At 45.0% G+C, this 24,829-nt stretch overlaps 1 protein-coding gene across 1 annotated transcript in view; it reads left to right on the top strand.

Moving 5' to 3' along the window:
* Positions 1–1,257: 1,257 nt before the first annotated feature.
* Positions 1,258–24,829, top strand: part of SCAMP1 (secretory carrier membrane protein 1) — a 30,742-nt gene continuing 7,170 nt past the window's right edge. The window contains exons 1-8 of the mRNA XM_075838674.1: positions 1,258–1,475; positions 14,806–14,883; positions 16,237–16,341; positions 18,080–18,195; positions 18,924–19,048; positions 22,956–23,115; positions 24,155–24,256; positions 24,609–24,726. Of these exons, the coding sequence (XP_075694789.1) occupies positions 1,419–1,475; positions 14,806–14,883; positions 16,237–16,341; positions 18,080–18,195; positions 18,924–19,048; positions 22,956–23,115; positions 24,155–24,256; positions 24,609–24,726 (861 nt within the window). The 5' untranslated portion in view covers positions 1,258–1,418. The remainder of the gene's footprint in view (positions 1,476–14,805; positions 14,884–16,236; positions 16,342–18,079; positions 18,196–18,923; positions 19,049–22,955; positions 23,116–24,154; positions 24,257–24,608; positions 24,727–24,829) is intronic.

Consider the following 24,829-nt stretch of genomic DNA (forward strand, 5'->3'; position numbering starts at 1 on the left):
GACACATTATACTGTGTGGGGGCACTACTGGGGCATGATACTGTATGGGGGAACTACAGACACATTATACTGTGTGCACTACTGGGGCATCGTACCGTGTGGACCTTTAACTGGTTGCCGACACAGGACGAGTATGCTCGTCCTGAGCAGCGAGCACTTCGCGCATTAGGACGAGCATACTCGTCCTGTGTGACAGCCGTCTGTGCCGTCTCTGTGTGTGCGATCGAGAGCGGGGCAACGGCTGTAATACACAGCCACGGCCCCGCTCTGACAGCGGAGAGGAGAGAAACATCTTCTCTCCGCTGTTAACCCTTTGAACGCCGCGATGACAGCTGATCGCGGCGTTCAAGGAGGGGGGACTGCACATTGATCGCGTCACAGAAAATAACTGTGACGCGATCAAAGCCCACAACTCGTATGGCCAGACAGCCCAGGGTCCAGTGAAGGACCCCAGGGCTGTCTGAACATATTTCCTGTTGTTAGGGCATACTGAGGTATGCCCTAACAACTGCCTGTGTACGATCAGTAACAGGCTAATGTACTGGCATATAGATCTATGCCAGTACATTATAGTTACAAAATCAAAATGATAAATCCCTTTATGGGATTAAAAAAAAAAGTTAAATGAATGTAAAAAAAAAATAATGGTAAATAAATAAATAAAAAGTAAATAAAATACACAGAAATACACATTTTTTATAATAAATCAACTTTTTAAAATATAAGTCCCAAAACCTGAAATAATATAGACATATTTGGTATCGCCACGACCGTAACAACCTGTACAACAAATGTATAACATTATTTATGATGATCGGTGTATGGTGTAAAAAAATAATAATATTAAAACTGCTGCGCAACTGCTTTTTTTCTGCATTTTAATCTAATTAAAAATTTATAGAAATTAAACGATAATGTATTTGTACCAAAAAATGGTACGTACATAAAGTACAACTCGTCCCGCAAAAAACAAAGTCTCATACAACTACGTCGTACAAAAAATAAAAAAGTTATGAGCGTCGGGATGCAAAGAGGGAAATATAAAAAAAATTGCTCTGTCCTCAAGGCCAAAAGTCGGGAGGTAGTAAAAAATGATCTTGTAAACTTTTTTCTTTCTTTATAAATATTAAAATGTTCCCAGTAATATTAACCAAATCTCTATCTATAATTTAACCCAGGATTTCATTACTGACACGATACTCTGTCATCTAACATCCCACGTAATCCCCATGACAGACAGCAGCGCCCCTTCAACCACATGACGCTGAGGGGCGGGGCCATAGAACACCCTCGCTGGGACTACTTCGGTTACGTGTATGTAAAGCAGTGACGTCATATCCGGAGCGGCCATTTTTCTGCTTTGGATAACGGTGCGTGCGGGTCCGTGCTCCGGGAGCTGCCCGTGACCCGCCACCGCTATGTCCGACTTCGATAGCAATCCGTTTGCAGATCCGGACCTCAACAACCCGTTTAAGGTGAGCTACATGTGAGTGGTTACTAAGGTGATGGTTCGCCACCATTCATTGACAGGTCTTTGTTGACAGCCAAGCTGTAAATGCGGATCAAATCTCCCGGCTCCCCTGTATGATATGGTATCTCCCAATATTGCTGGGCGAGGAGGTGGCTGTGAGATATGCGGGGCTTTGTGTTCATGTTCTGAGGTGGTCGCACACCGGTCACTTTATCACGTTATTCCTATGAGCTCCCCCTTGGACATTGTTAGGGATTTGCATTCAATCAATAGTTAAAAAAAAAAATTGTAATCGGAAATTCTCCAGTTTTGTGCTAATGTGACACCAATTTTAGCAAATCAAATTCCCTGCATGTGACGTGATCAGATGCCAGTTATAGAAGCCTTGGTTTTCTGGTGCAGGCGGTGATATGTCTGGATGCCTGTCCGCACATCGCGACAGCCTCTACATACGCGGAATACAGGCTTCTACCAGATTCTAGCCATCAATTTCACTTTGATTTCTCCGCCACTGTTGTTAAAGTCGGTTTTGCATGTAAGGCTCTGTTCACACTACACCTGATAGAAACCTGTAACGCCAATGTCAACGGATCCTATGGCTACATTGCGACTTTGGCTGGGACACGGCCCTGCCACCCAATCCGGTATTTAAAGTCAATATGGCCTCGTTGCGACCCGTAGGTTGCTGCGACCATGACGTGACAGTTCCAATAAATCCAGCCGGTACAGATCTCTTTGCAACTGTCGTGTCATGGTCGCGGCAACCTGCGGGTCGCAACAAGGCCACGTTGACTTTAATACCTGCGATGGTGGCATGGCCAAAGTCGCCGTGGATCCTTAGCCTAAGGGCTTATTCAGACGAACGTTGCGTTTTTCCCGTGCGCAAAAAACGCGGCGTGTTGCGCACGCAAAAACCACTTGACAGCTCGTGTGTCATCCGTGTATGATGCGCGGCTGCGTGATTTTCGCGCAGCCGCCATCATAGAGATGAGTCTAGTCGACGTCAGTCACTGTCCAGGGTGCTGAAAGAGTTAACTGATCGGCAGTTAACTCTTTCAGCACCCTCCACAGTGAATGCCGATCACAATATCGAGAAACCTGTTAAAAAAAAAAGAAAAAGTTCGCACTTACCGAGAACTTCCCTCCCGGCCGTTGCCTTGGTGACGCGCCTCTCGACATCTGGCCCCACCTCCCTGGATGACGCCGCAGTCCATGTGACCGGTGCAGCCTGTGCTTGGCCTGTGATTGGCTGGAGCTGTTACTTGGACTGAATTGTCATCCCGGGAGGTCAGACTGGAGGAAGAAGCCGGGAGTTATCGGTAAGTCAGAACTTCTTTTTTTTATACTTTCATGTATATTGGGATCGGAAGTCACTGTCCATGGTGCTGAACCAGTTTAACTCTTTCAGCACCATGGACAGTGACTATCTCCTGACGACGCGAACCGGAATTTTTTTTGCCGGGCTCGGCCAAAACGAGTTCGGCCGAACCCGGTGAAGTTCGGTTCGGTTGTCCGGGTTCGCTCATCTCAAAGACACTCCGTTTGGATGTTTGTAAACAGAAAAGCACGTGGTACTTTTCTGTTTACATTCATCCTTTTGACAGCAGGTGCGCGAAACAGGCAGTTCGCACGGAAGTGCTTCCGTGCGACCTGCGTGGTTTTCACGCACCCATTGACTTCAATGGGTGCGTGATGCTCGAAATACGCAGAGATATTGACCATGTCGCGCTTTTTGCGCAGCGGACAAACGCTGCCCAAAAAGCTCGGACTGTCTGTACTGCCCCATAGACTTGTATTGGTCTGTGCGTGGCGCGTGAAAACCACGCGGCCCGCACGGACCCAATACACGTTCGTGTGAATCCACCCTAAAGTATATTTCAGTAGATCTACACGGCTGCCAATACAGTTTTCTAAAAATATTTATTGTGACTCCACAGCTTTGTATCATGTCACGATATAGACTTTACCTTCACCTCTATTCACATCTGTGTTGTGGCTCCTGTTACCAGAAGACATCATAACAATGTGATGGGTACGTCCAACATCAGCCGTGCCCCTGATACCCCATTGACTCATAATGGATTCTGCTGAGGTGTCCGTAGTTTTGACAGGAAAAATGGTTTTGCGTGCAGCGCTGTTTTTCTTGTAAAAAAATTAAAAAAAGGGTGTTATCGGCGACTGAGGTTCAGACGCAGATGTGAACATGGCCCAAGTCTTGTAAGTAGCCCTTCCGGTCAGTACAGAAAATCTTGCAGAACTTGCAGCACCTTTTCCAGAGTGCTCGTGTCAAGCAGCCAGGGGTTGAGGATTCATCACTGACTATGATTGGTGGGTGGACGCCATGTTTCCTCTTAATAAAACCGAGTGGTACATGACAATTATTTGGACCTGGATGCCAATATCAACCTGCGTGTGAATAAGTGAGTAGTTATCTGATTGGTTACTGTGGATAATAGCCTGCGCTGGTGATTATTCTTATAATAGAAGTATATTATATCTCTTCATTGCACTTGGGACCCCCTTCTAGGAGCAGGAGTGGTGAGCTGGTAAGAGTTCAGGCCCATGCATGTTTTACATGGACGACTACGGTACTACATTTCCCGTAATTCGTCCCCTTCAGGTGAAATTACAACTGACTGCAGACCTGTGAATTAAAGGGCTTGTCCCAAAATCACCCATTTATCACCTCCGCACAGGACAGGTGATAACTGTCTGATCTCTGGGGGACTTACTGCGGAAATAATTCTGCAACCAGAAGTCCAGGCACCGAGAGGCTTCATGTGACGTCGTCTTCTGATGGCTCCGACGACTTCTTTCAGTCTTCGCTCCTCAATGGCAGATCATGTGGGCTTTTTACTGGGTACGTTGCAGCAAGTAGCCTTGGGCTATAAGGATATAAAGCAGTTACCGGCAGTGGACTAAGGTTGGAGAGGCTTCGCCTAGTGTCGTTCGTCCGGAGATCTTCTCCCTAGGAGGGGGCATACGTAGGTACAATATGCGGCCCCTACCACTTGGAAGTAATATGGAGTTGTGATGAGGCTTTATGCATGAGCCGTTAACCCTTCCCCTACACGTCAGAAATGAAATGGCCTATCTTATGTTATACCCACTACAAAATGGCTCTAAAACCTACCGACATCTTGCAGCAGTTACTCGTTCCTTGGGAGTTCTTGTCATCTTTTTGTATAAATCTACATGGACATATTTGTGTAATCCTAAAGGAACGTGTGTAAAATGATTTGAGGTGGTGACCGCTGTCATTTCATTAGAGCAGAGCCTCTTGTGTCTGGTTACATGCCGGTCCGGTGTCACATTATTTATGAGCTGCGAGATGCTGCGGGTTACATGTTGAGCTGTTTTTCATCTGCCGTGTCTGCAGAATGGTGGCTGAAGTTTACACGTGGTGTGCGATCTGGTGCGGTTTGGGCTTTTGTGGTCTGTGCCCCATTTATCTATTCCTTCCCTCCGTGCTCGACTATGGTATTGATTCAGTCAAAACGACGGAACCCTTGCACAACGGAGACAAACGGAAACAGTTGGCACCTCATCCGTCACCATTGAAATCAATGGTGGTGCAAACGGTAATCTATGGTTTCAGTTTGTGCCAGTCCGGGCTCAGTTCCGACAAAAAGCTCCTTCGGGACGGAGCCCTGACACTGATGTGAATGAAGCCTTATATAGAGGTTTTTTGTTTTTTTCCATTATGTAGGTTTTTACCTTGGTTAGATTCGGAGTGCTGCAAAGCAACAGTTCTAAAACCATTCAGCCGCCATGCTGTTTATATACACACTTTAGGGGGAGTTCACACAGAGTTTTTTGCATCGGAAACAGCGTTGGCAAATGCGCCCAAAAACTTTGATTTGATTTCAATGGGAGACGGAGGTGTTTTTTTCCCGCGAGCGGAAAAACCGGCTTGCGGGAAAAAGGGACATGCTCTATCTTCGGGCGTTTACCCCTCTGACCTCCCATTGACATCAATGGGAGGTAGAGAAAGCGTATTTTGCGGCGTTTTATGCCCGTGGCGCCCAATGGCCACGGGTGAAAAATGCAGTGAAAGTCGGCGTGCAGGCAGAGGAAAATCTGCCTCAAAATTCCAAATTGAATTTTGAGGCAGATTTTCCTCCTGCAATAAACTTTGTGTGGACCCAGCCTTAGGCCTCGTGCACACTTCCGACACAGTTTTCAGCAGCCTCTTTTCTCTATCAGTGATTGATATAGACAAGTGGCTGCCGATTAGTGTCATATTTCTGTTTTGTTTTTCTGCCCGCCCGGCGGTTGCTAGGCAACGGCTCCGTCACACACGGACAGCACACGGATGCCTTCCGTGTGCCTTCAGTTTTTTTGACGGCCTCATTGACTTGCATGGGCCTCACGGTCACGGAATCTCGGACCACAGTAGGACATGCTCTACTTTGGATCGGAACGGAGCAACGGACCGTCAAAAAAAAAACTGAAGTGTGCATGGTCCCATTGAAATGAATGGGTTCAGGGTGCTAGCCGTCAGAAAAACGGCTAGCACCCTAATGGAAAAAACTGAAGTGGGCATGAGGTCTTAGTTTTTTTTTTTTTGTTTGTTTTTTATTGCTCCAATGCATCTAAAATAAAACAAATAAGCATTTTTCTAAAAACAATATCAAATTTTTTGTGTATACTTCTCCTGTGCAGACTATAAACAAGCCCTGTGTGCAATCTGATACTGCAGTCCTTTGTTCCTTCACGTCCTCAGCCCCTTCTACAGCCTGTAGGATAAGAAGGTGGGGCAGATGGGAGTGAAGCGGGGGCAGCGTCCGTCCATACTGGCTGCTATAAGGACAGATCTGCTTCCTTGGAAAGCAATGTCAGCAAGTCGTTTTGTTTTAGGCTTTAAAAGACTTGTGTCTTGGGGAAATATGTGTGCGTTTACTCCGGTAACATAGAAATCTTGTCCAGTTGGATGTGTAACTTTAGTGGCAGGTCTGCTGTGCAGCCCATGACAGCCGCTGGATGTCCATAATGACTGTGAGTCACCAGCAGCTGGGAATACTGTAGACCTAGATATCCAGGAGATGACACTTCCTGTCAGTAACCATGTGCTTGTCACATGACAACGCAAAGTCTAGAAGTGAGATTTATAAAGAAAATTCCATCAAGATGTCGTATAGATGTTAGGTTTTGGGGTGACCCAAAAAGTATTTTTTTTTTCTGAGTTGCGGTGGAATCGCAGGTTTTTCACCGAAAAAAAATCGCTGTTTTGTTGCGGGTTTTAACACCCCGTTGAATTCATTGGGGAAAACCTGCAACAGAAAAGCAGCCATTCCAAAGCAGAAATTGACATGCTGTGGATTAAAACTATTTTTTTTTACATTGCTTGTGGGTAAAGGGGGTTTTACACCGGCCGATTATCGGGCAGACGAGCGGTCATAGAACGCTCGTTGCTGATAACTGTCCTGTGTAAACAGGGGAAAGATCAGCAGAAGAACGAGCAAACACTCAATCATCTGCTGGTCGTATCGTTTTAAAAAAGTGAAATATTATCATTGTTGGCAGCACATCCCCGTGTAAACACGATGATAACGTATGGGGACGAGCGATCAGAGTAACAACCGCTCGTCCCCATCCATAGCTCCGTGTGACAGGAGCAAACGAGCGCCGATCAGCTCATGTTTCGTTGATCGGCGCTCGCTGCACCGACCGCTTATTGGCCTGTGTGAAAGGCCCTTTAGATTTGTTAAATTCTGCTGCTACTGTAATACGTTGTGGATTTTCCGCAATTAAATCCGTTGCGGATAATCTGCAGTGTGTGTTAGATGTGAACATACCCCAACTGTGCATATCGAGAAAGCTGTCAATCGGCGGAGGACACCGAAGCTCATGAATATGCCGGACTCCTTTCTCCCAGCGCAATTTGTGCGCTGTAATGTTCTAACGCAAGTTCACTAAAATTAACCTAGAGGACGTCCATGTCCCTAAAAAAGTTACATTGCCATCATATCTGGATTCCATCGCCATTTTTTAAATCTCACTACATGCTTCCGTCCCCTGCGTTATCAGTTTCGCTATTTGTTTCGGCCACTTATAAGCCAATTCATGAATAGATTGACCAGAGGCACGTAGAGTGATCAAAAAAGGTGCTGAAAACGGGGCAGGAATCCAGCTGTGGCAGCAATTTAACTTTTTTGAGGACCTGACCGGTTCTCTAAGTATGAGGCGTTCGTGTCTGAATACTTTATGCTGCCCTCAGAGAAGCCGTCCTAGTTACTGACAGATTCCCTTTACATAAAACAGGAGAACTCACGGGTCTTCCAAAGTTTTTGTTTTTTTCCTTATAAACAACATCAATCACCTATACACAGGGCCACCCCTGAAACCCTGTGTACCAACCCTCCAGCACAGTCAGTGAGGAGGCGTTTGTATGGCGCAGCGGTCGAGCCATGACGCGGATGTAAACAGAGCCTAAGTAACTAATTAAAATGCAGAATAACGAGAAAGATGGAAGCTCCGTATTTGCCACGCGACCCCAACGTCGCCCGATGGAAACTATTGCTTTAATGGCTTTCCGTCGTGGTGTTCGTTGATTTGCATGCTGGTTTTTTTTTGTCCGACAAAAACTATGGAATTTGAGGCAGATGTGAACAGTGTAATGTCTTGTTCCCACGGATTTTGCAGCTATCTTTTAAACTAAAACCAGGAACGCAACCTAAGGCCTTATTCACATGAGTGTATTATACGTCTGTGCTGTCTGGCACACTGACTAATGCTATGCACACGTCCGTGCTTTTTCACGCAGCGTGTACCCGTTGCCTGAAGCTTGCCGCATGTCCTATTCTGTTGCGTTTTTGCACACCACATCGCCATTGAAGTCAATGGGTGCGTAAAAATAACGGACGTCACATAGATGGCATCTGTGTTTCATGCATCGGTTGCTAAAGAAATGCATTGAAAAAAAAGTGGTTGCCGAGGAGAAGCACAGACGAGAAATCCAGATGACACACGGAAACCACACTGACGTCTCGCGGACCGTTACATGCGTGAAACACAGGCCCATTTTTTGCGCATTCAAATCGAGCACACTTCCGGTCATGTCTTGAGTATTTCATTATTATATATGAAGTGAATTCATCAATGTCTGACTTCTTGGGGTACTAGATTGGAGAAGCCTTGTTTACTTGCCTGCTCTCCGGTTTCAGACAACACAGCGGTAGACGGTCTCTGATCTGAGGTCTATGTAGGGGGATCGATCCTTCCCGTGAAACAAGCAGACTTGTTTTTTTAATTGAATAATGCTTCATTATATGAATTGTAATACAGGACAGTCCAGGGTCAAAGAAAAGGAGGCTAGAGACCCAAGATAATCGCAAGGCCTAGAAGGTTCCTCTTAGGTGAGGCCTCCAGCCGCGCTTCTTATTATATACAGCTCCGTGTTACCCTCTTTATCTGAGACCACGTGATGGCAGGATTAGTCACTGTCGTCTGGTATTCTTATGGAAGATCAGGGAGGTTATCCACGTGTAAACCCAGCGAGACCCTCCCCTGTCCATTCACATCCCAGGAGATGGAGATCGCATTGGTAGTGGGTCCGTGCTACAATCCGTAGGTAGAACTTCTATTATCCGTACTCCTTCTTGTCTTGTAAATAACACAAAAATGCAGCAGCAGCGCTCTGCAGGCGCGAGGATATGTACAAACATGGACTATAAAGGGTTATTTCAAATGACAATACTGTTATATTCCCTACACTTTAAAAGTGAAATGTGCTGTGACTGGCGGCGCACACGCTAACAAACCCGGAGGTGCCGACTCACGTCTTATGTCATTCCACGAGCAGATCAGTCCATGACATTCAGGGTTAATTCTTTGCCTATTTTTGCATTTAATTCTACTATTACAAGAAGACTGGCTGAAATTGCCGGGTGGAAGCGTCACAGCAGGGTTATGCGGAGTTGTGGGTTTGTTGCTTTGGATAAGGATAGAATGGTCAGTAAGGGGTTATTAGTTACCGAATACTAAGAAGCTTTTCAGTGGTGACTGGACAGATTGTTCTTCACAGCTCGAAATGTCGTCTTAAAGTGACCACAACGTCACTTGTTTCCTGGGTCTGTAGTATGTGCCGGATAGGACATATTTTTATTAAGTTTTTTTAGATCTCACAAACCGTGTATTAAATTACTCCCTGACCCCCCCCCCCCCCCCCCGTCCCATAAACAGAGAGCGGAGGTGGGAAAAATAAACACCACCACCTTTGTTTGGTTACCGACCATTGCGAATTCTTGTTTTTTTTGTTGTAAGAAATATTTTCATATCATTTTGTAAATCTTATTGGATTAAAACCTCGTTCACATCTGCTTTTTGGGCCGGGTTCACATGGAGTTTTTTGCAGGCAGAAAATCTGCCTCAAAATTCCGTTTGGAATGCCTGCACGCCGATTTTCGCTGTGTTTTTTTCGCCCGCGGCCATTGAGCTCTGCGGGCAAAAAACCCTGCGAAATACGCTTTCTCCTCCCAATGGGAGGTCAGAGACGTAAACACCCGAAGATAGGGCATGTCCCTTTTTCCCACGAGCTATTTTTTCCGCTCGTGGGAAAAAAACGCCTCCACCTCACGTTGAAATCAATGGGAGGCACTTTCGGCTGTTTTTTGGCGCGTTTTCTGACGCGGTTTCCGCGTCAAACGTGTAAAAAGAACTCTGTGTGAACTGACCCTTATAGGCTCTGTTAGGGGCCTTCGTCGCAGATCTGTCCGAGAATACCGGAAACAATAGTGCAGCATGTGCTGAAGTTAATGGGTTCCATCGGCTGCCAGTGGTGTCTGTGGTAAAATGGAAGCGGCGTTTCCGGTTATTCCCTTGTTTTGATCTTCTGACAGGGCAGATAAAAAGAATGGCGAGCATAGATGTGAACAAGGCCTAAGCCATGTTTTCTTATTCGGGGGACATCCCTGCAAAAATACTTGGGGTTCAGATTTAGTGTTCAGACACAGCACAAAAAAAACAAGCGGCGTCAAATCTGCAGCAAATTTAAAAGGGAAAGCAAATCAGTAAGACTACAAAAGTAAGTAAATGCTGCATATTCTAACAGCGGGAACAACAATATATAAAGTCAATCGGGCCCCACAATATTGCCATTTAGGCTCCGTTCTGCTTGTTCTAGAAGTAAAAAGGACTGATCACTTCTATTCCCCATACATATACAATGCTGAACCCTTGCTTATAACTTTGCATTGTGCCGTTCCTCTGTTATTTCTCCTGGAAATGTATGAATAACGTAACTAGGTATTACTACTTCCCTTGTCAATTGGGGTGTCCCTACACAGTCTGACGCTGTCGGCCAATGGTAAAGCGGCTTGAATAGGTTGTTTTTTTTTTTTACATGTATGACAAGCATATGGGGTATTTTTAGCCCAAAAACCCCTTTTAAAATATTTGTTCCTGAGACTTCACATACGTGATGCTCTTGTAAGCGCTGAGGGTGGGGGTGGGATCCATCATCTCCCTGTCATTGTTGGTGTAGCGCTGGGAGAAGGTGCATCGGTAGCTTGTCAAGTACTGCAGCAGAGAGCGGGCGGTGTCTCATGGCACCTGTAGAGTGCCAGCATACAGGACAATGGGAGTGCATGTGTCTCAGTCGGCATCAGGAGGTGACAGTCAGGAAGATACAGAGACCCATGGGTCTCTGGTGCAGGATGCCTCGGTAAGTTCTGGAAACCTGAACAAAGTGGGGTCTTCGTGCAATGCCCACACCTCGTGTGATGCTGGATGTAACTATGCGGCACATTAATAATCTGGATTATATGTTTGTGTGTAGGGTTCACTAATCTGATGTCTGAAAGTTGACGCTTTTCAGCTTTAGATGTTGGCTTATTTTCTGTTTAGGGTTTTTCTTATGCCAGGCTTGTGTGGCGTTGAAAGCAGGTAGCATTTTCCCATTGCTTGTGAATAATCTAATATTAGTCTATATGTATTCTTGTTGTACGAGGGACACGCTGTTCCTATAGATGCCAAGCACAGCACTTTATAGAAGCCTGCATGGAAATTAGAACTTGTGTCGCTTCCCAGGTGAGACCTGAGAAGGCCAGCGAATGTGTGTGGAAAATGGCACCTGGCCAGGTGGCAGGTTAAACAATGGAGTCAGAATTTGTCTTTTATTCCAGACCACAACTCCAATCATTTTAACTTTTCAACAAACCTGGACAAGTCTGCCAGCCACAATGCGCTGTCTATGGGCAGGAAGCTGCATACAAGCAGCCTGTCGCCGGCTGCCACGTGCTCCTTCTGCATCAGTACCTGTTAGCACGGTCATTATGACAGCTGCTTTGTTGGCGTGGCATTAGTGTTCTGTACCCACGTCTGCCAGGCGAGATGAAGCTTGATGTTGTTAGTAATAACTTCTAGCTCTACCAATTTGCCACCGAGTAGATGCACCCAAGTTCTGGTTACTCTGCTGCTTGCTGTGCCACTTAATGGTGTGTAACAGGATAAGTATAGGATTGGTCATTGATTGTTACGGTAATGTGGCTGGGATCCAGCTATCGTTCCCGTGATCCTCCGGGTTTTAATAGTCTTCACTGATTGTATGATGGAAACATACACAGCCCATATGAGGCAGTCATCCTTTGTCTGTTTCGAGTTGGTTTGAACATTTATGTGGATCTATCGGTCATGGTGCTTTTTTAGCCCATAAATTTGGGGTGTATTTACTATGGCAAATGCAATTTCTTGCACAAATTGCACCAAAAAACTGACGTACATGTTGTGCCAGATTTGTTACGTGTTTTAAGGCCCTTTTACACTGGGTACTGATCGGGCAAATGGACGTTCATATGAGCGCTAGTACCGGATCACTGCTCTGTGTAGAGGGCAACAATCAGTCGTTGAACGAGCAAATGCTAATTCATAATCATATAGTTTATACTTCCAATAAAATGGTCGCTAGTCGGCTGCACATCTCACTGCGTAAACAGGAAGATGTGCTGCTGACGTAATGCATTGGGGACGAGCGATCGTAGGAACGATGACTCCCTGCCATACATTACCAATCATATCTTCCTGTGAAAGGAGCAAACAAGCGCCGATTCATGAGCAGGCCGCATAAAAGGACCTCTTAGACACATTTTGCACCTCACTAATCTCTTTTAAAAAGAGACGTGGCTGAGTGGATTCCTAAAATTCTGCACATTTTTTAATGACGTGCTGCAATTTTGGCAAAAAATGCTGGTCGAAAGTAAGCCGGCGTGGCATAAATTATCAACTTTGTCTAAATAGATGCCTTAAATCTGTCACACAGCGCATCTTTTGCGTATCTCCTCTAGGTTTATGCCCTCTTTATTTTAGACTCCGTTAATAATTCTGCCCCATTGGGGTATTTGGCCAATTATCGGTTTCAGTTGGCTGCATGATTTTAAGAGTCCAGAAAGGTCCTTCTAGGTAGTCCTTGCTTCTCCTTTAACTTGCAGTGGGAGTTGAGATCTTTTTTTTTTAAAAGCAGCTGATCTTATATAAAATCAAAATTCATGAATGTGCAGTTTCCTAATTCCATAAAAAGTCTTGGCAGACCCAGAAGACCACACTGTTAGCTGGAGCTACTGCTTGTTATGGATACTTTGTGTGATTAACCCAGCAGAGGCTATAATAGTCTTAGGCTTCGTTCACATATCTGTCATGGCTCTTTTCTGACGTTCCTTCAGAACGGAGCCCTGACACAAACGGAAACCGCAGGTTTCCATCACCATTGATTTCCACGGTGACGAATCCGGTGCCAATGGTTTCAGTTTGTCTCAGTTGTGCAAGGGTTCTGTCATTTTAATGAAATCAATAGCGTCGTCGACTACACTATTCTGTCAAAACTACGAAACCCTTGTACAACGGAGACAAATGGAAACCATTGGCGCCGGATTAGTCACTGACTGAAAGCTCAGACGGAACCCTAAGGCTCTAATGACACGACCGGGTCCGATTGTCGGCCGTTTTGCATCTGTTTCGGGCCGTATTTCCGTTTTTAACAGCCAATTTTGACCCGTTTTGCATCCGTTTTTTTACCTGTCAGTTTTAAAATCGGATGAATTTAATTTGTACATTTTTTGCCACGCGGCCCCCCTCCTGTAGGTAGTGCCACGCGGCCCCCCTCCTGTAGGTAGTGCCACGCGGCCCCCCTCCTGTAGGTAGTGCCACGCGGCCCCCCTCCTGTAGGTAGTGCCACGCGGCCCCCCTCCTGTAGGTAGTGCCACGCGGCCCCCCTCCTGTAGGTAGTGCCACGCGGCCCCCCTCCTGTAGGTAGTGCCACGCGGCCCCCCTCCTGTAGGTAGTGCCACGCGGCCCCCCTCCTGTAGGTAGTGCCACGCGGCCCCCCTCCTGTAGGTAGTGCCACGCGGCCCCTCTCCTGTAGGTAGTGCCACGCGGCCCCCCTCCTGTAGGTAGTGCCACGCGGCCCCCCTCCTGTAGGTAGTGCCACGCGGCCCCCCTCCTGTAGGTAGTGCCACGCGGCCCCCCTCCTGTAGGTAGTGCCACGCGGCCCCCCTCCTGTAGGTAGTGCCACGCGGCCCCCCTCCTGTAGGTAGTGCCACGCGGCCCCCCTCCTGTAGGTAGTGCCACGCGGCCCCCCTCCTGTAGGTAGTGCCACGCGGCCCCCCTCCTGTAGGTAGTGCCACGCGGCCCCCCTCCTGTAGGTAGTGCCACGCGGCCCCCCTCCTGTAGGTAGTGCCACGCGGCCCCCCTCCTGTAGGTAGTGCCACGCGGCCCCCCTCCTGTAGGTAGTGCCACGCGGCCCCCCTCCTGTAGGTAGTGCCACGCGGCCCCCCTCCTGTAGGTAGTGCCACGCGGCCCCCCTCCTGTAGGTAGTGCCACGCGGCCCCCCTCCTTCCTCTAGGGGACTTCTCCTGGAGAAGTCCCTCACTACACTGTCCATATATGGATAGTGAAGTCAGGGACTTCACCTGGAGTGGAATCCCTGGCCACAGCGTTGCCGGGGATTGGGGATTCCACTCCTACACGGAGCAAAAAATACCCTCCTCCTCCTCACATGCACTGCGGAGGAGAGAAAGCGAGCGACATAATACACGGCCGTCACTTGGAGCACATTCATAGACTTCTATGGGGGCCGGGAGAATGGACGAAAATAAGGCATGTCCCATTTTTTGACCGCCCCGGTTTCCCGGGCCGTCAAGAAATCGGTCGTGTGAATAGCCCCATTTGGGGTCTATTGTTCCTACTGCGGCCGTGCGACGGACGTTTTTTTAACGGCCGTCACACGGCCAGGAAACCCTGTCGTGGTAGCAGGGCCTTAGCTGTTCTCTGTAACTGCATTGCATTGATTTGCCGAGATTGACATCCAATGTAACAAAGTATTTCATTTTTATTTCCTACAGGATCCTTCAGTCACACAGGTGACCAGAAATGCCCCCCCTGGGTTAGAAGAATACAATCCCTTCTCAGATTCCAAAACCGTAAGTATTTTCCTTTTATTGTTTGGACTAAAAACATTCTTTAAAAAAATGGACACCTTTGACATGGGGAAAAAATACTTAACGTATGTTAGTGCTTACCTTGAGCTAAAAAAGTTTATTAATTTTCAGACCCCCTGATATGCAGTTTACAACCTGCTCCTGGTTTCAGACTTTTCTAGTGTGGACATGTCCCTCCAAGTAATACATGTTTTATTTAAGATCCGTGAATCTTGGATGCTGTTGCTTTCTCTAGCGCTAATGTATATGCACATCTTCATGCCTGTACTGCCTTCTACTTCTACAGTTTAGGAGAGCTCTCTTATCCCTGTTTATTACATGAGCCTTCCGTAAATTATGAGCCCTTCGGTATATACACGTCTACTGCTTTATGGATTTGAGCCAATAGAGCAGTTCTGTGGCACTAAAAGTTCCATCAAACCCAAACGTTCTGGCGTTTGTATAAACTACTAGGTAGAAACTGTCTTGGCGCACCCGAGCAGCAGCACGGCACATTCGCTAGGAATAAGATTGTCTATGAAGTCTCGGACCCCACAGTAAGCAGCCGCATTGCAACTTTCCAGAATTGGATAGTGTGCAAACTAGTGTCGTGGAACTGGTGAAACGTGAACCCAAGGCCCTATTCACACGACAGGCATTCTCGACCGTTTGACGGGCGGTCTTCGAACTGCCGTCACACGGCCGGAGTAGGAACAATTGACCCGAAATGGGGCTGTTGACACGGCTGATTTTATACATCAAATAATGGAACATCATACATCAATCAGCGTCATACACTTCTCTCCATTCATGTATTCAGCACATAGTAGAGTGTATGACACTGATTGGTCAGCGTCATGCACTTCTCTCTACAACGCCCACTTGGTCAAAAGCTAAAAACCGCCCAGTTGGGCATTAAGAAAGCCATTAGCATAAATCTAAAATAGGTCATAACTCCGTCAAAATTGATAGTTTTTTTATGTAAAAAAAACACTGCTGTAATCTACATTACAGCGCCGATCACATCATGTACAATATAGGCCACTGATAATGTGGTGACAGAGACTCTTTAACCCCACTCCTCTCCCCCTTCCTTGTTCCAGACATATTAGTACATTTCACATATAGCAATTACAAGGTATTATGTGCGGCTACCTTTCAGAGTAGGCAAATGGAGGTTGTGAAAACGGATCAATACATATCAATGACGTATATGGATTTCAACATATTATTTGTTCGGATATGACTCCATTCCTATCAAATATCAACGTTTCCTTATCTAATCCTCGAGTTTGGGCGGCTCAATTACCTTTCGGTTTATTAATGTCTGACTTTTTTTTTTCTTTATTCACTCAGCCACAACCAGTAGCAAAAGTGAAAATGCCGACCTCTGCTCCTAGCACACAACCGGCCATAATGAAGCCAACCGAGGAACCTCCTGCTTACACACAGATTGCACAGGTAGTCTACTGAACTGTATCTTCAAGGAACATGTCCGTGTAGAAGAGTTTTGAGCAAGTCCTATTCTCTTTCAGTAAATGTTCATTTTACAGAACACATGTACTTGCCACTCTCTATTATATTTTAGATACACCATAAAAAGCAGCTGCAGACAGTGGCATCAGATGACTTCAGTTTTTGGTCTACTTTTGTACATAGTGTAATTCACATATCCCAGAGCATTCCCTATGTTCACATCTGCGTCAGAGGCCTCGATCAGCGCCTCCATTGTAAATTCCATCAATATTGATAAGAAACATAACGCTGCCTGCAGCACTACTTTTCCCATCGAAACGATGGACACCACACACCATAAGCCAACAGACCCCATAGTAATTCAATGGGGTCTTTCAGGTGCCGGCTGTATCTGGTGTATGACCGAACCAGCAGAGTGTTGTGGCTTCCGGAAGCCACAAGACAAGTTTGAACATAGCCTAATTCTAGCTGATTTTGCTTTAAACATGAAGGTGTACGAACGATTGATTGGCCACATTGCGAATTATCATTTTTTTGCGACCCTCCCGTCCTGGGACAACATTTTAAATGTGATCGGGTATGTTGAGTAGGAACACCTGGTGTCCTCCAGTTTCGCCCCTATGCCGTGGATCTGCTGTTTTAGGGTCCTCTCTGTGCTGTCCCAAAATGGCTGTAGCGCTACTTGGCCTACGAGTTTGAGACACTCCCACTGGTCTCGAGTTGGCCAGATCTGCTCACGTGAGCAGCTCTGTCCAATCTATGAACAGAGGGAGTGTCATGGACTCTGAGAAGCGCTGTGGCCATTTTGAGTCCGCACAGACCCTAAAACTGCAGATCCACAGCTGAGGGACGCAACTAGGGGGCACCAGGTAATATTGCTACATATACCCCATCGTTTGTAATTTTGTCCTGAGACCACAGGGTCACTTTAAGTCTCATACATTCCACGTCTATGTAAATCATACCACTGTCCTTCACACTTGAGACGAAATTGTAACCTGATATGTTAGGCTGTAGACATGCTCTGTCTGCTTTAGACAACCTCTCTCTATGTGCCTTGTTACCTGTATGGGATCCCTTCTTTTAGCCATAGCAGAATGTTACACTCAAAGTGTGTAATGCTTTATTTTCCCTGCAGATATTGGGACCGTTGATCGCAGGGTGTCCCAGTAGCAATAATCTTATTGGGTTACCCGTCATACAGGAAGTGGTTGTCCAAATCGAAATGCTCCTTTTTAAAGTAGAAATAATAATCAATGATGCTTGCTCAAGAGTTACTCATTCGCTTTTTCAAGTTCCTTTTACAGTTCCTCATTGGTGGTTTTAGGGGACGTTCGCATATTCGTTGTCCTGAGACCTATCATGTCTAAACCTCTGTTATTTACTCACTACACCATAGTAAAGAAGCGGCTTGGAAATCAAATGTCGCATGTCATGTGAGAGTGGTGGTCGTGTGTCCTGAAGTCCATACACCAGATACTATGATGGCGACACCAGAGCAAACGAAATAATTTACATTACCACAACCGCTAGATCGCAAGGAAAAATAAAAAAAATTATGATTTTATTCTAGAATGTGCCAATAGTTGCAATTTATAATCTAGGGTGCTCCCTTTTTCTTTAGCATACAGAACCCTTTATATCATATTTAGTAAAACAATGGAGAGGTTCAGAACAATTTGCGTTCAGGTTGATGTCATTCTTAAACTAGATTTCTCTTAAGGAACATGCTATAACCCAGGCTGAGCTCCTGAAGCGCCAGGAAGAACTGGAAAGGAAAGCCGCAGAATTAGACCGCAGGGAGCGGGAGATTCAAAGTCTGAACCAGCTGGGAGGCAAGTGTGAAGATTGTATGAGCGCTGGATAATTCTGCCATGTCCGCTTATTGTACTCAACCGGTCGCATAAGGGAAAAGTATTTTATTTTTTTATGGCTCTGCCAGAAGGATTTGGCTCTCTAGCTGTTGCCACGCTACAACACCGAGCCTGCGGCTGTCCAGGTATGCTGGAAGTTGTCACTTTGCAACCGCTGGAGAGCTAAAAATTGGAGACCAGTGTTTTAGAGGGACAATCTGAATGAGTCAATGTAAACATGGCTGCTTTCTTCCAGAAACGGCACCACTCTTGTCAATGTACTGTGTGTTGTATACCTAGCCCCATTAAAAAAAAACAAAAAGCGGCCATCTTTTTCTAATTCGGGAAATTCCCTTTAACTACAAATTATGTGTTATTGATTAAAGAAAATAAAGCCCTTATGAATGGGTGACTGATGCCACATTAAGGCATCCGTCTGAGGCGTCCATTTATATGTCGGAAAATTTTCCCACCGTATACGTTAAATATAGTCCATAACGTGATGTGGACAGTGCCTTCGTCAAGCCATTGATGTGTCAGAAAGCATGAATTTAGAGTTTCCGTATGTCATCCTAGTAACGTTTTGTTTTTGTAAATACACGAGTACTACTTTAATTCATAGTTTAGACTTTTCCTTCTACCGCTGTGTCCACGTTAACCGTTCTGTAATTTCAACATCTTGTTTGTTCTTGTAACCTTTGATTCTCCAGGAAGAAGGAACAATTGGCCTCCCTTACCGGCAAATTTTCCTGTTGGTCCATGTTTTTACCAAGATTTGTCAGTGGATATTCCTGTGGAATTTCAGAAAACGGTTAAGATTATGTACTATCTATGGATGTGTAAGTGTTCACGTGATACGGAAACCTGCTAAAATGTCTCTCGTAGACCATGGATAATATAAGCTGTTCTCAGTTGCAAGGTATTTTACAAAGCTCCCTAATATATTGTTAGAAGAGGAGACCCTTCTGTTAGCAGTAGGAGATCTGAAAATAGAGCACCGCACCAAGGGGAACTCCTGACGGTATTGACTTCCAGATTAGTAGTTTCCAGGGGGTTAAAATGAAGATCTCTTAAAAGGAAATGTAGTTATATTCAAGAGGGTTTCCACACAAAATAAAAGGGAGTAGTTCCCTCTCAAAATGTCATGGTATATTACTAGATTATATCCTAGTGGTAAAATCAGAGGTGTCCCATCCTCTGGGGCCCCTACGGATCATGAGAAAGAAAGGACCAAGTTCTCTATTGGCTCATTTCCTGCACAGCGGCGCTCCCGGCTCGAATGAATGGGGTTATATTTTAGTTTCCTACACAGTGGATGGCTGTGCAGGGAAATACTATGAGGGAGCACCAGCGCTTAATCCGCATGGCTGCTCCTTCATTCTGAGAATTTGGTTAGGGGTCGCGGCAGTTGGACCCCCACTGATTAGCATGTGATGGTATATCCTAGCAATAAACCATCAATCATCATGGGAAAACCCCTTTAATGCCCCAATAGTATGTAAAATATAAATAATGGCTTCTCCGCTACTCTACTTAACAGTACTGATTGTGAGAGTGAACGTGGCTTTTCACCAGCTCAGATGGTATTACGTGCGGATGTGGTGTAATACAGTACCAGAAATTAAATGACATAAGTAATCTCATCTACATGTTGCAAAATGTTTGCGCATGTAAATTCACGTGCGGTGCAGACTTAAAATCCGCAGGATGACAATTTACTTGCGTTTCCGTCTCAAAATTGTTTCTGAGAAGTTTATAAAAGAAATGCGCTAAAATCTGCAGATTGAGATCTTCACCTGTTTCCGCATTAAAATGTAAAAAGCACAACTAAAAATGCATAAAAAAAACATAACACCTGCGGTACTACCTGCATTTACCTTTTTGGTTTTGATTCAGATTTTTTGAAATTCCGCGACATGTGCATGTAGCCTTAAAGTGGCCTGTTTGGGAGTTAATCAAAGTACTCTGCTTGTTTACAAAGGTTATTACAGATGGACCTCCCAGATTAATTTCTGCATGCCGTGTGGAAAATGGTGAGATCTTCAAATCACACGATCCATCTCTTAAGCTACTAGACTCCGTAAGGGCAGCCTTACTGTAATGCTTCTGTTAGGATGAATAGGATCCCTACAGATTGCCTGTACTTAGTAGTCTTGGAGACTGAGCATGCGCTTTGGCAATCTCACCAATGTGAAGTGGTGGAGGGGGAATTGATAAATATGCTGTTCAGTCTGAGGTCATTCTCAAATGGGTCCCAATAATTGCTGATCCTGTCACATTTTTGTACTTGGGAAGGCTGTATCTTCCTATTTTATTTACCCATCAGTTTTGGCAGATTGTCCATACTGGTTTCATACCAGCGAAACCCAGTTCTAAATAGTAGTATAAGGCTGGGTTCACACGACCTATTTTCAGACGTAAACGAGGCGTATTATGCCTCGTTTTACGTCTGAAAATAGGGCTACAATACGTCGGCAAACATCTGCCCATTCATTTGAATGGGTTTGCCGACGTATTGTGCAGACGACGTGTAATTTACGCGTCGTCGTTTGACAGCTGTCAAACGACGACGCGTAAATTGACTGCCTCGGCAAAGAAGTGCAGGGCACTTCTTTGCAACGTAATTTGAGCCGTTCTTCATTGAAGTCAATGAAGAGCAGCTCAAGATTTACGAGCGTTAGACGCCTCGCATAATACGAGGAGGAGCTTTTACGGCTGAAACGAGGCAGCTGGTTTCTCCTTAAAACAGTCTGTCATTTCAGCCGTAAAAGCCTCTCACCGTGTGCACATACCCTTAAAAAGACTTCCGAGGTTTTTCCAGCAGTTGACACTGAAGGAGTTATAACAGTCAAATGCAGGAAACTTTTAGCTTAAAAAAAACCAAAATACAAAACTAAAAACTTCAGAGGAAATGATCTTTTTCAGTTAAATGTACACTAATATTCAAACAACTTATACTGATCTAATAGAATACCTGATGTATTTTGTCACTTAGTTACTGTTAAAATGGAGTTTTTATTGATGCAAATTCTGTTATTTGCGGTCCTTCCCCTGTTGTCAAGCAAAATCCGTCTTTAGTTACAGACTGACCGCATAAGGTGTAGGGGGGGGGGGGTGTCTTCACTGTCTGCCGTACATGTCTATGAAGAGGCGAGGGGGGGCAGGAGGTGGGAGCAAAGAGAGAGACAGACATGCTGCCCATACAAGTCTATGGCGAGGGGAGGGGGAGCAGTAGCAGAGTAAGAAAGAGATGTACACAGACGTGCCGCAACTTCCTGCTAAATGTTACCGTCTCACACTGGTGCTGGATTATCAGCTGCACTGTTCATTACTGGTGTATAATCCCCTCCGTGCATTGTATAGAAGACATGGTAGCAGTTAGGCTCCACCCACTAGATCAGAGATAACTGGGCATTAGAGAAGCCTTCAGAGAGGAAAACTGCTAAATAATGCATAATACAAGTGATATAATGGTCAGAAATAGTGCTAATACTCATGTACAAACACGACCGCTTATTCTAAAAAGTACGATTTAAAAAAACACTTCCGAAATTGAGCTTTGCATTCCATTCTTCAAAGACACAGCATTTATGGATAAGCCCTAGGTATTCTTTAACTTCTTGCCACTTTTGTAAGTGTTCCCTCTGCCTCTTACACAGAATATATAAGATATTTAAACTCCTGACGTTTTCTGTGGTTAAAGTGCTTGTAGGGCTATGACATAGACAGAGGCCTGGCAGTGCCAATTCCCCCCTCATTGAAATAACTTGCACGCACAGGTGAGCTAAGTGTGCATATTTGTGGGGGTTGGCCAACAGCTGTCTTGTGTATGGCAGGCTTTACATGTGGGTGTGCTTCATCCCAAAGACCTAATGAGAGGCCATTTGTGGACAGATCTGTTCTGGCATCTGGGACGGGAGATTTTTGATCTCTTCAGCTGTGGTGATTTTGTGCAGATGTGTGCGTGTAAGTGACTTGTATGAACTTTACACATCTTCAACGTCTATATTTAGGAAGTGTTGTGTGTGTACGGCTCCAGCCATATGTTACAATTTGATGCAATTTACATTTAAGGGGTTTTGCCATCTTGGACATTTATGGCATATCCACAGAATATGCCGTAAAAGTCTGACAGATGCGGGTCCCAACTCTGGGACCCGCACCTATCTCTAGAATGGGTCCCATATTTCCAGTTCTAGCTTACTCTGCTCCGCTGCCTCCCGGCCACTTCCTGGTTGGGTGGTCGGAAGTTCCAGAAACAGCCAAGTGCTCGCTGAGCTAAACTGTTTCCGGAACTCCCATAGAAGTGATTGGCAGTTACGGAAGCAGCGTAGCATGCGAGCATTGCAGTTTTCTACTTACATGGTCGGAAATCACATGTAGCAGTGGGAACACAAAACGGTAGAATGGGTTTTAGGGGGCCTTGTTCTGGAGATCGATCCTGTGGATATGCCATAAATGTCCAAGTTGGGAAAACCCCTTTAAGGCACCCATGGCTGCAATTAAAGTATCAAAAAAACAATAAAAATACTAACACCTAGCATGATCTTCTCTACTTTCGGTTTCAAATTGCAAATGAAAAGTATAAAAATCTTTTTATTTTCTCATTTTATACTTCTCTACAGCCCCTGCTTCTGGGGTCATCGCCTCCTCCGTTGTCATATAGTGCGTAATGTTCTATTCCTTATGTTTTGTTCTTCTCAACCGTCACATTTCAGTTAATAGAACTCTTCTTCTCTTCCACAGTCCATACAGTCACCCTGTTTGTAAATATCTTTGGCTGTCTGGCGTGGTTCTGCGTAGATACAAGTCGAGGTGTTGACTTTGGATTGGCCATCCTGTGGTTTTTGCTTTTCACACCATGCTCCTTTGTATGCTGGTACAGACCACTGTACGGAGCCTTCAGGTAAGGGCTTGTTAATGCTCAGGTCGTGCTTTGTTATTTACAGCTTCTTTTTTTTTTTTATATATATATATATATATATAATCTCTTCTAGGCCACGGTTTATTACTTAGGTATAAATCCGATGCTGTACATTTTGGTATTGAGATCGGAGAATCTGGAAAAAATATGCATTGTCATGTAAACTTTTAGTGTCTATTCGCATGTTGCAGTTGAGCTGCAGTTAGAACTGCATCCGAAAAAGCAATGTGTTTTTACCGCAGTTTGGTGCATTTTTCGTTGCGGTAAATAATGCAACCACATCAAAACCGCACCAAATTACGGTAAAAACGCATCCATTTTTTTTTTTAATGCGTTTTTTCCCTATGCGGCTTAAACTGCAGCTCAACTGCAACATGCGACCCTTAGTGTAGACACTGCCAAGATAGACACGTCTCCTGTGAGCGCCTTTGTGTTACACGTGTGCTCCGCAGCCGTAGACTATTTCCAGTTCTGCATATATGACTCCTTTTCTAGAAACCGTAAACACATTGGGGCAGGTTCACTATTCAAAATGCAGCAGAATTCTGGTGCGTAAGACGTGCTACACATTTGTTAACTGGTTTAGACACTTTTTGCACCTTGCTTAATATGATGATGCGCCCTAGATGAAAAGGGGCATGGCTTAAAATGCACTTGGGGCAAAAAATGGCGTCAAGTAAGCAAAACGAGCTGGTATAAGAGTAAAGTGTCTAACATGTCTAGGTAGATGGGTCACATTTATCATACAGCGGGCCATCTTGAGATAAATTTAATACATATTGTGCTTGGCGGCCTGTATGGATCTTTTTCTCCATAGGGCCAGAGCTGAAATGTTTTTCCCATTTTTTTTAAGATTATAATGTATCTGTGCGGTGTCCGTGATCACAGGAGAGTGCACAGACAGGGCATTTTTCCGAATTCTCACTTGTAGTGCACAACATTTGAGCTTTGTTCTTTCTTTTATAATGATGTGATGCTCTATGAAGACTTCAGCTCATCTCATATGTCCTTTTCCTTCCAGGAGTGACAGTTCCTTCAGGTTCTTTGTGTTCTTCTTTGTGTACATCTGTCAGTTTGCAGTCCACGTCTTACAGGCTGCTGGATTTAAAGGCTGGGGTAACTGGTAAGTTATATTTATTAGGTTGTTCTATTCTTTATATAGTTCTGTCAATTCCACTTGGATAACTATCTGGAACCAATTCTCTAATAATAAGAGCCTGATAATTTTACAACCTATAGAGGGACGCGTGGCACGGTGGACGGGGTCTTGTTTAGGACATACCTGTAGATTAATGTAGGTGGGGGATGAATTCCAGTAAATGTGTATTACTAATGTGCATATTTACTTTGGTTGTAATCTGATATTCCATGGTTAGCAGGATGATTATTAAAGGCAGTAGGCCCCCGGCATTACCGATGGATGATGGATTTATTGCACTGACTATCAGCATAATCCTTCTTCTTGTGTCTTGCAGTGGTTGGATTTCTGCACTAACTGCTCTCAATCAGAATATTCCTGTGGGGGTTATGATGATTCTGATTGCTGCCCTTTTCACAGGTTCTGCAGTAGTGTCACTAGCTATGTTTAAAAAGGTAAGTGCAAAGTGAAGATAAGTAGAACTAGTTCTGCCACCTTGTAGCCTTCAGGAAGTGACGCACATGGTTCATTACTGAAGTGTAAAAACAAAACTTTCGG

Source organism: Rhinoderma darwinii, chromosome 1, assembly GCF_050947455.1.
Source record: "Rhinoderma darwinii isolate aRhiDar2 chromosome 1, aRhiDar2.hap1, whole genome shotgun sequence".
In the NCBI taxonomy this organism is placed as follows: Eukaryota; Metazoa; Chordata; class Amphibia; order Anura; family Rhinodermatidae; genus Rhinoderma; species Rhinoderma darwinii.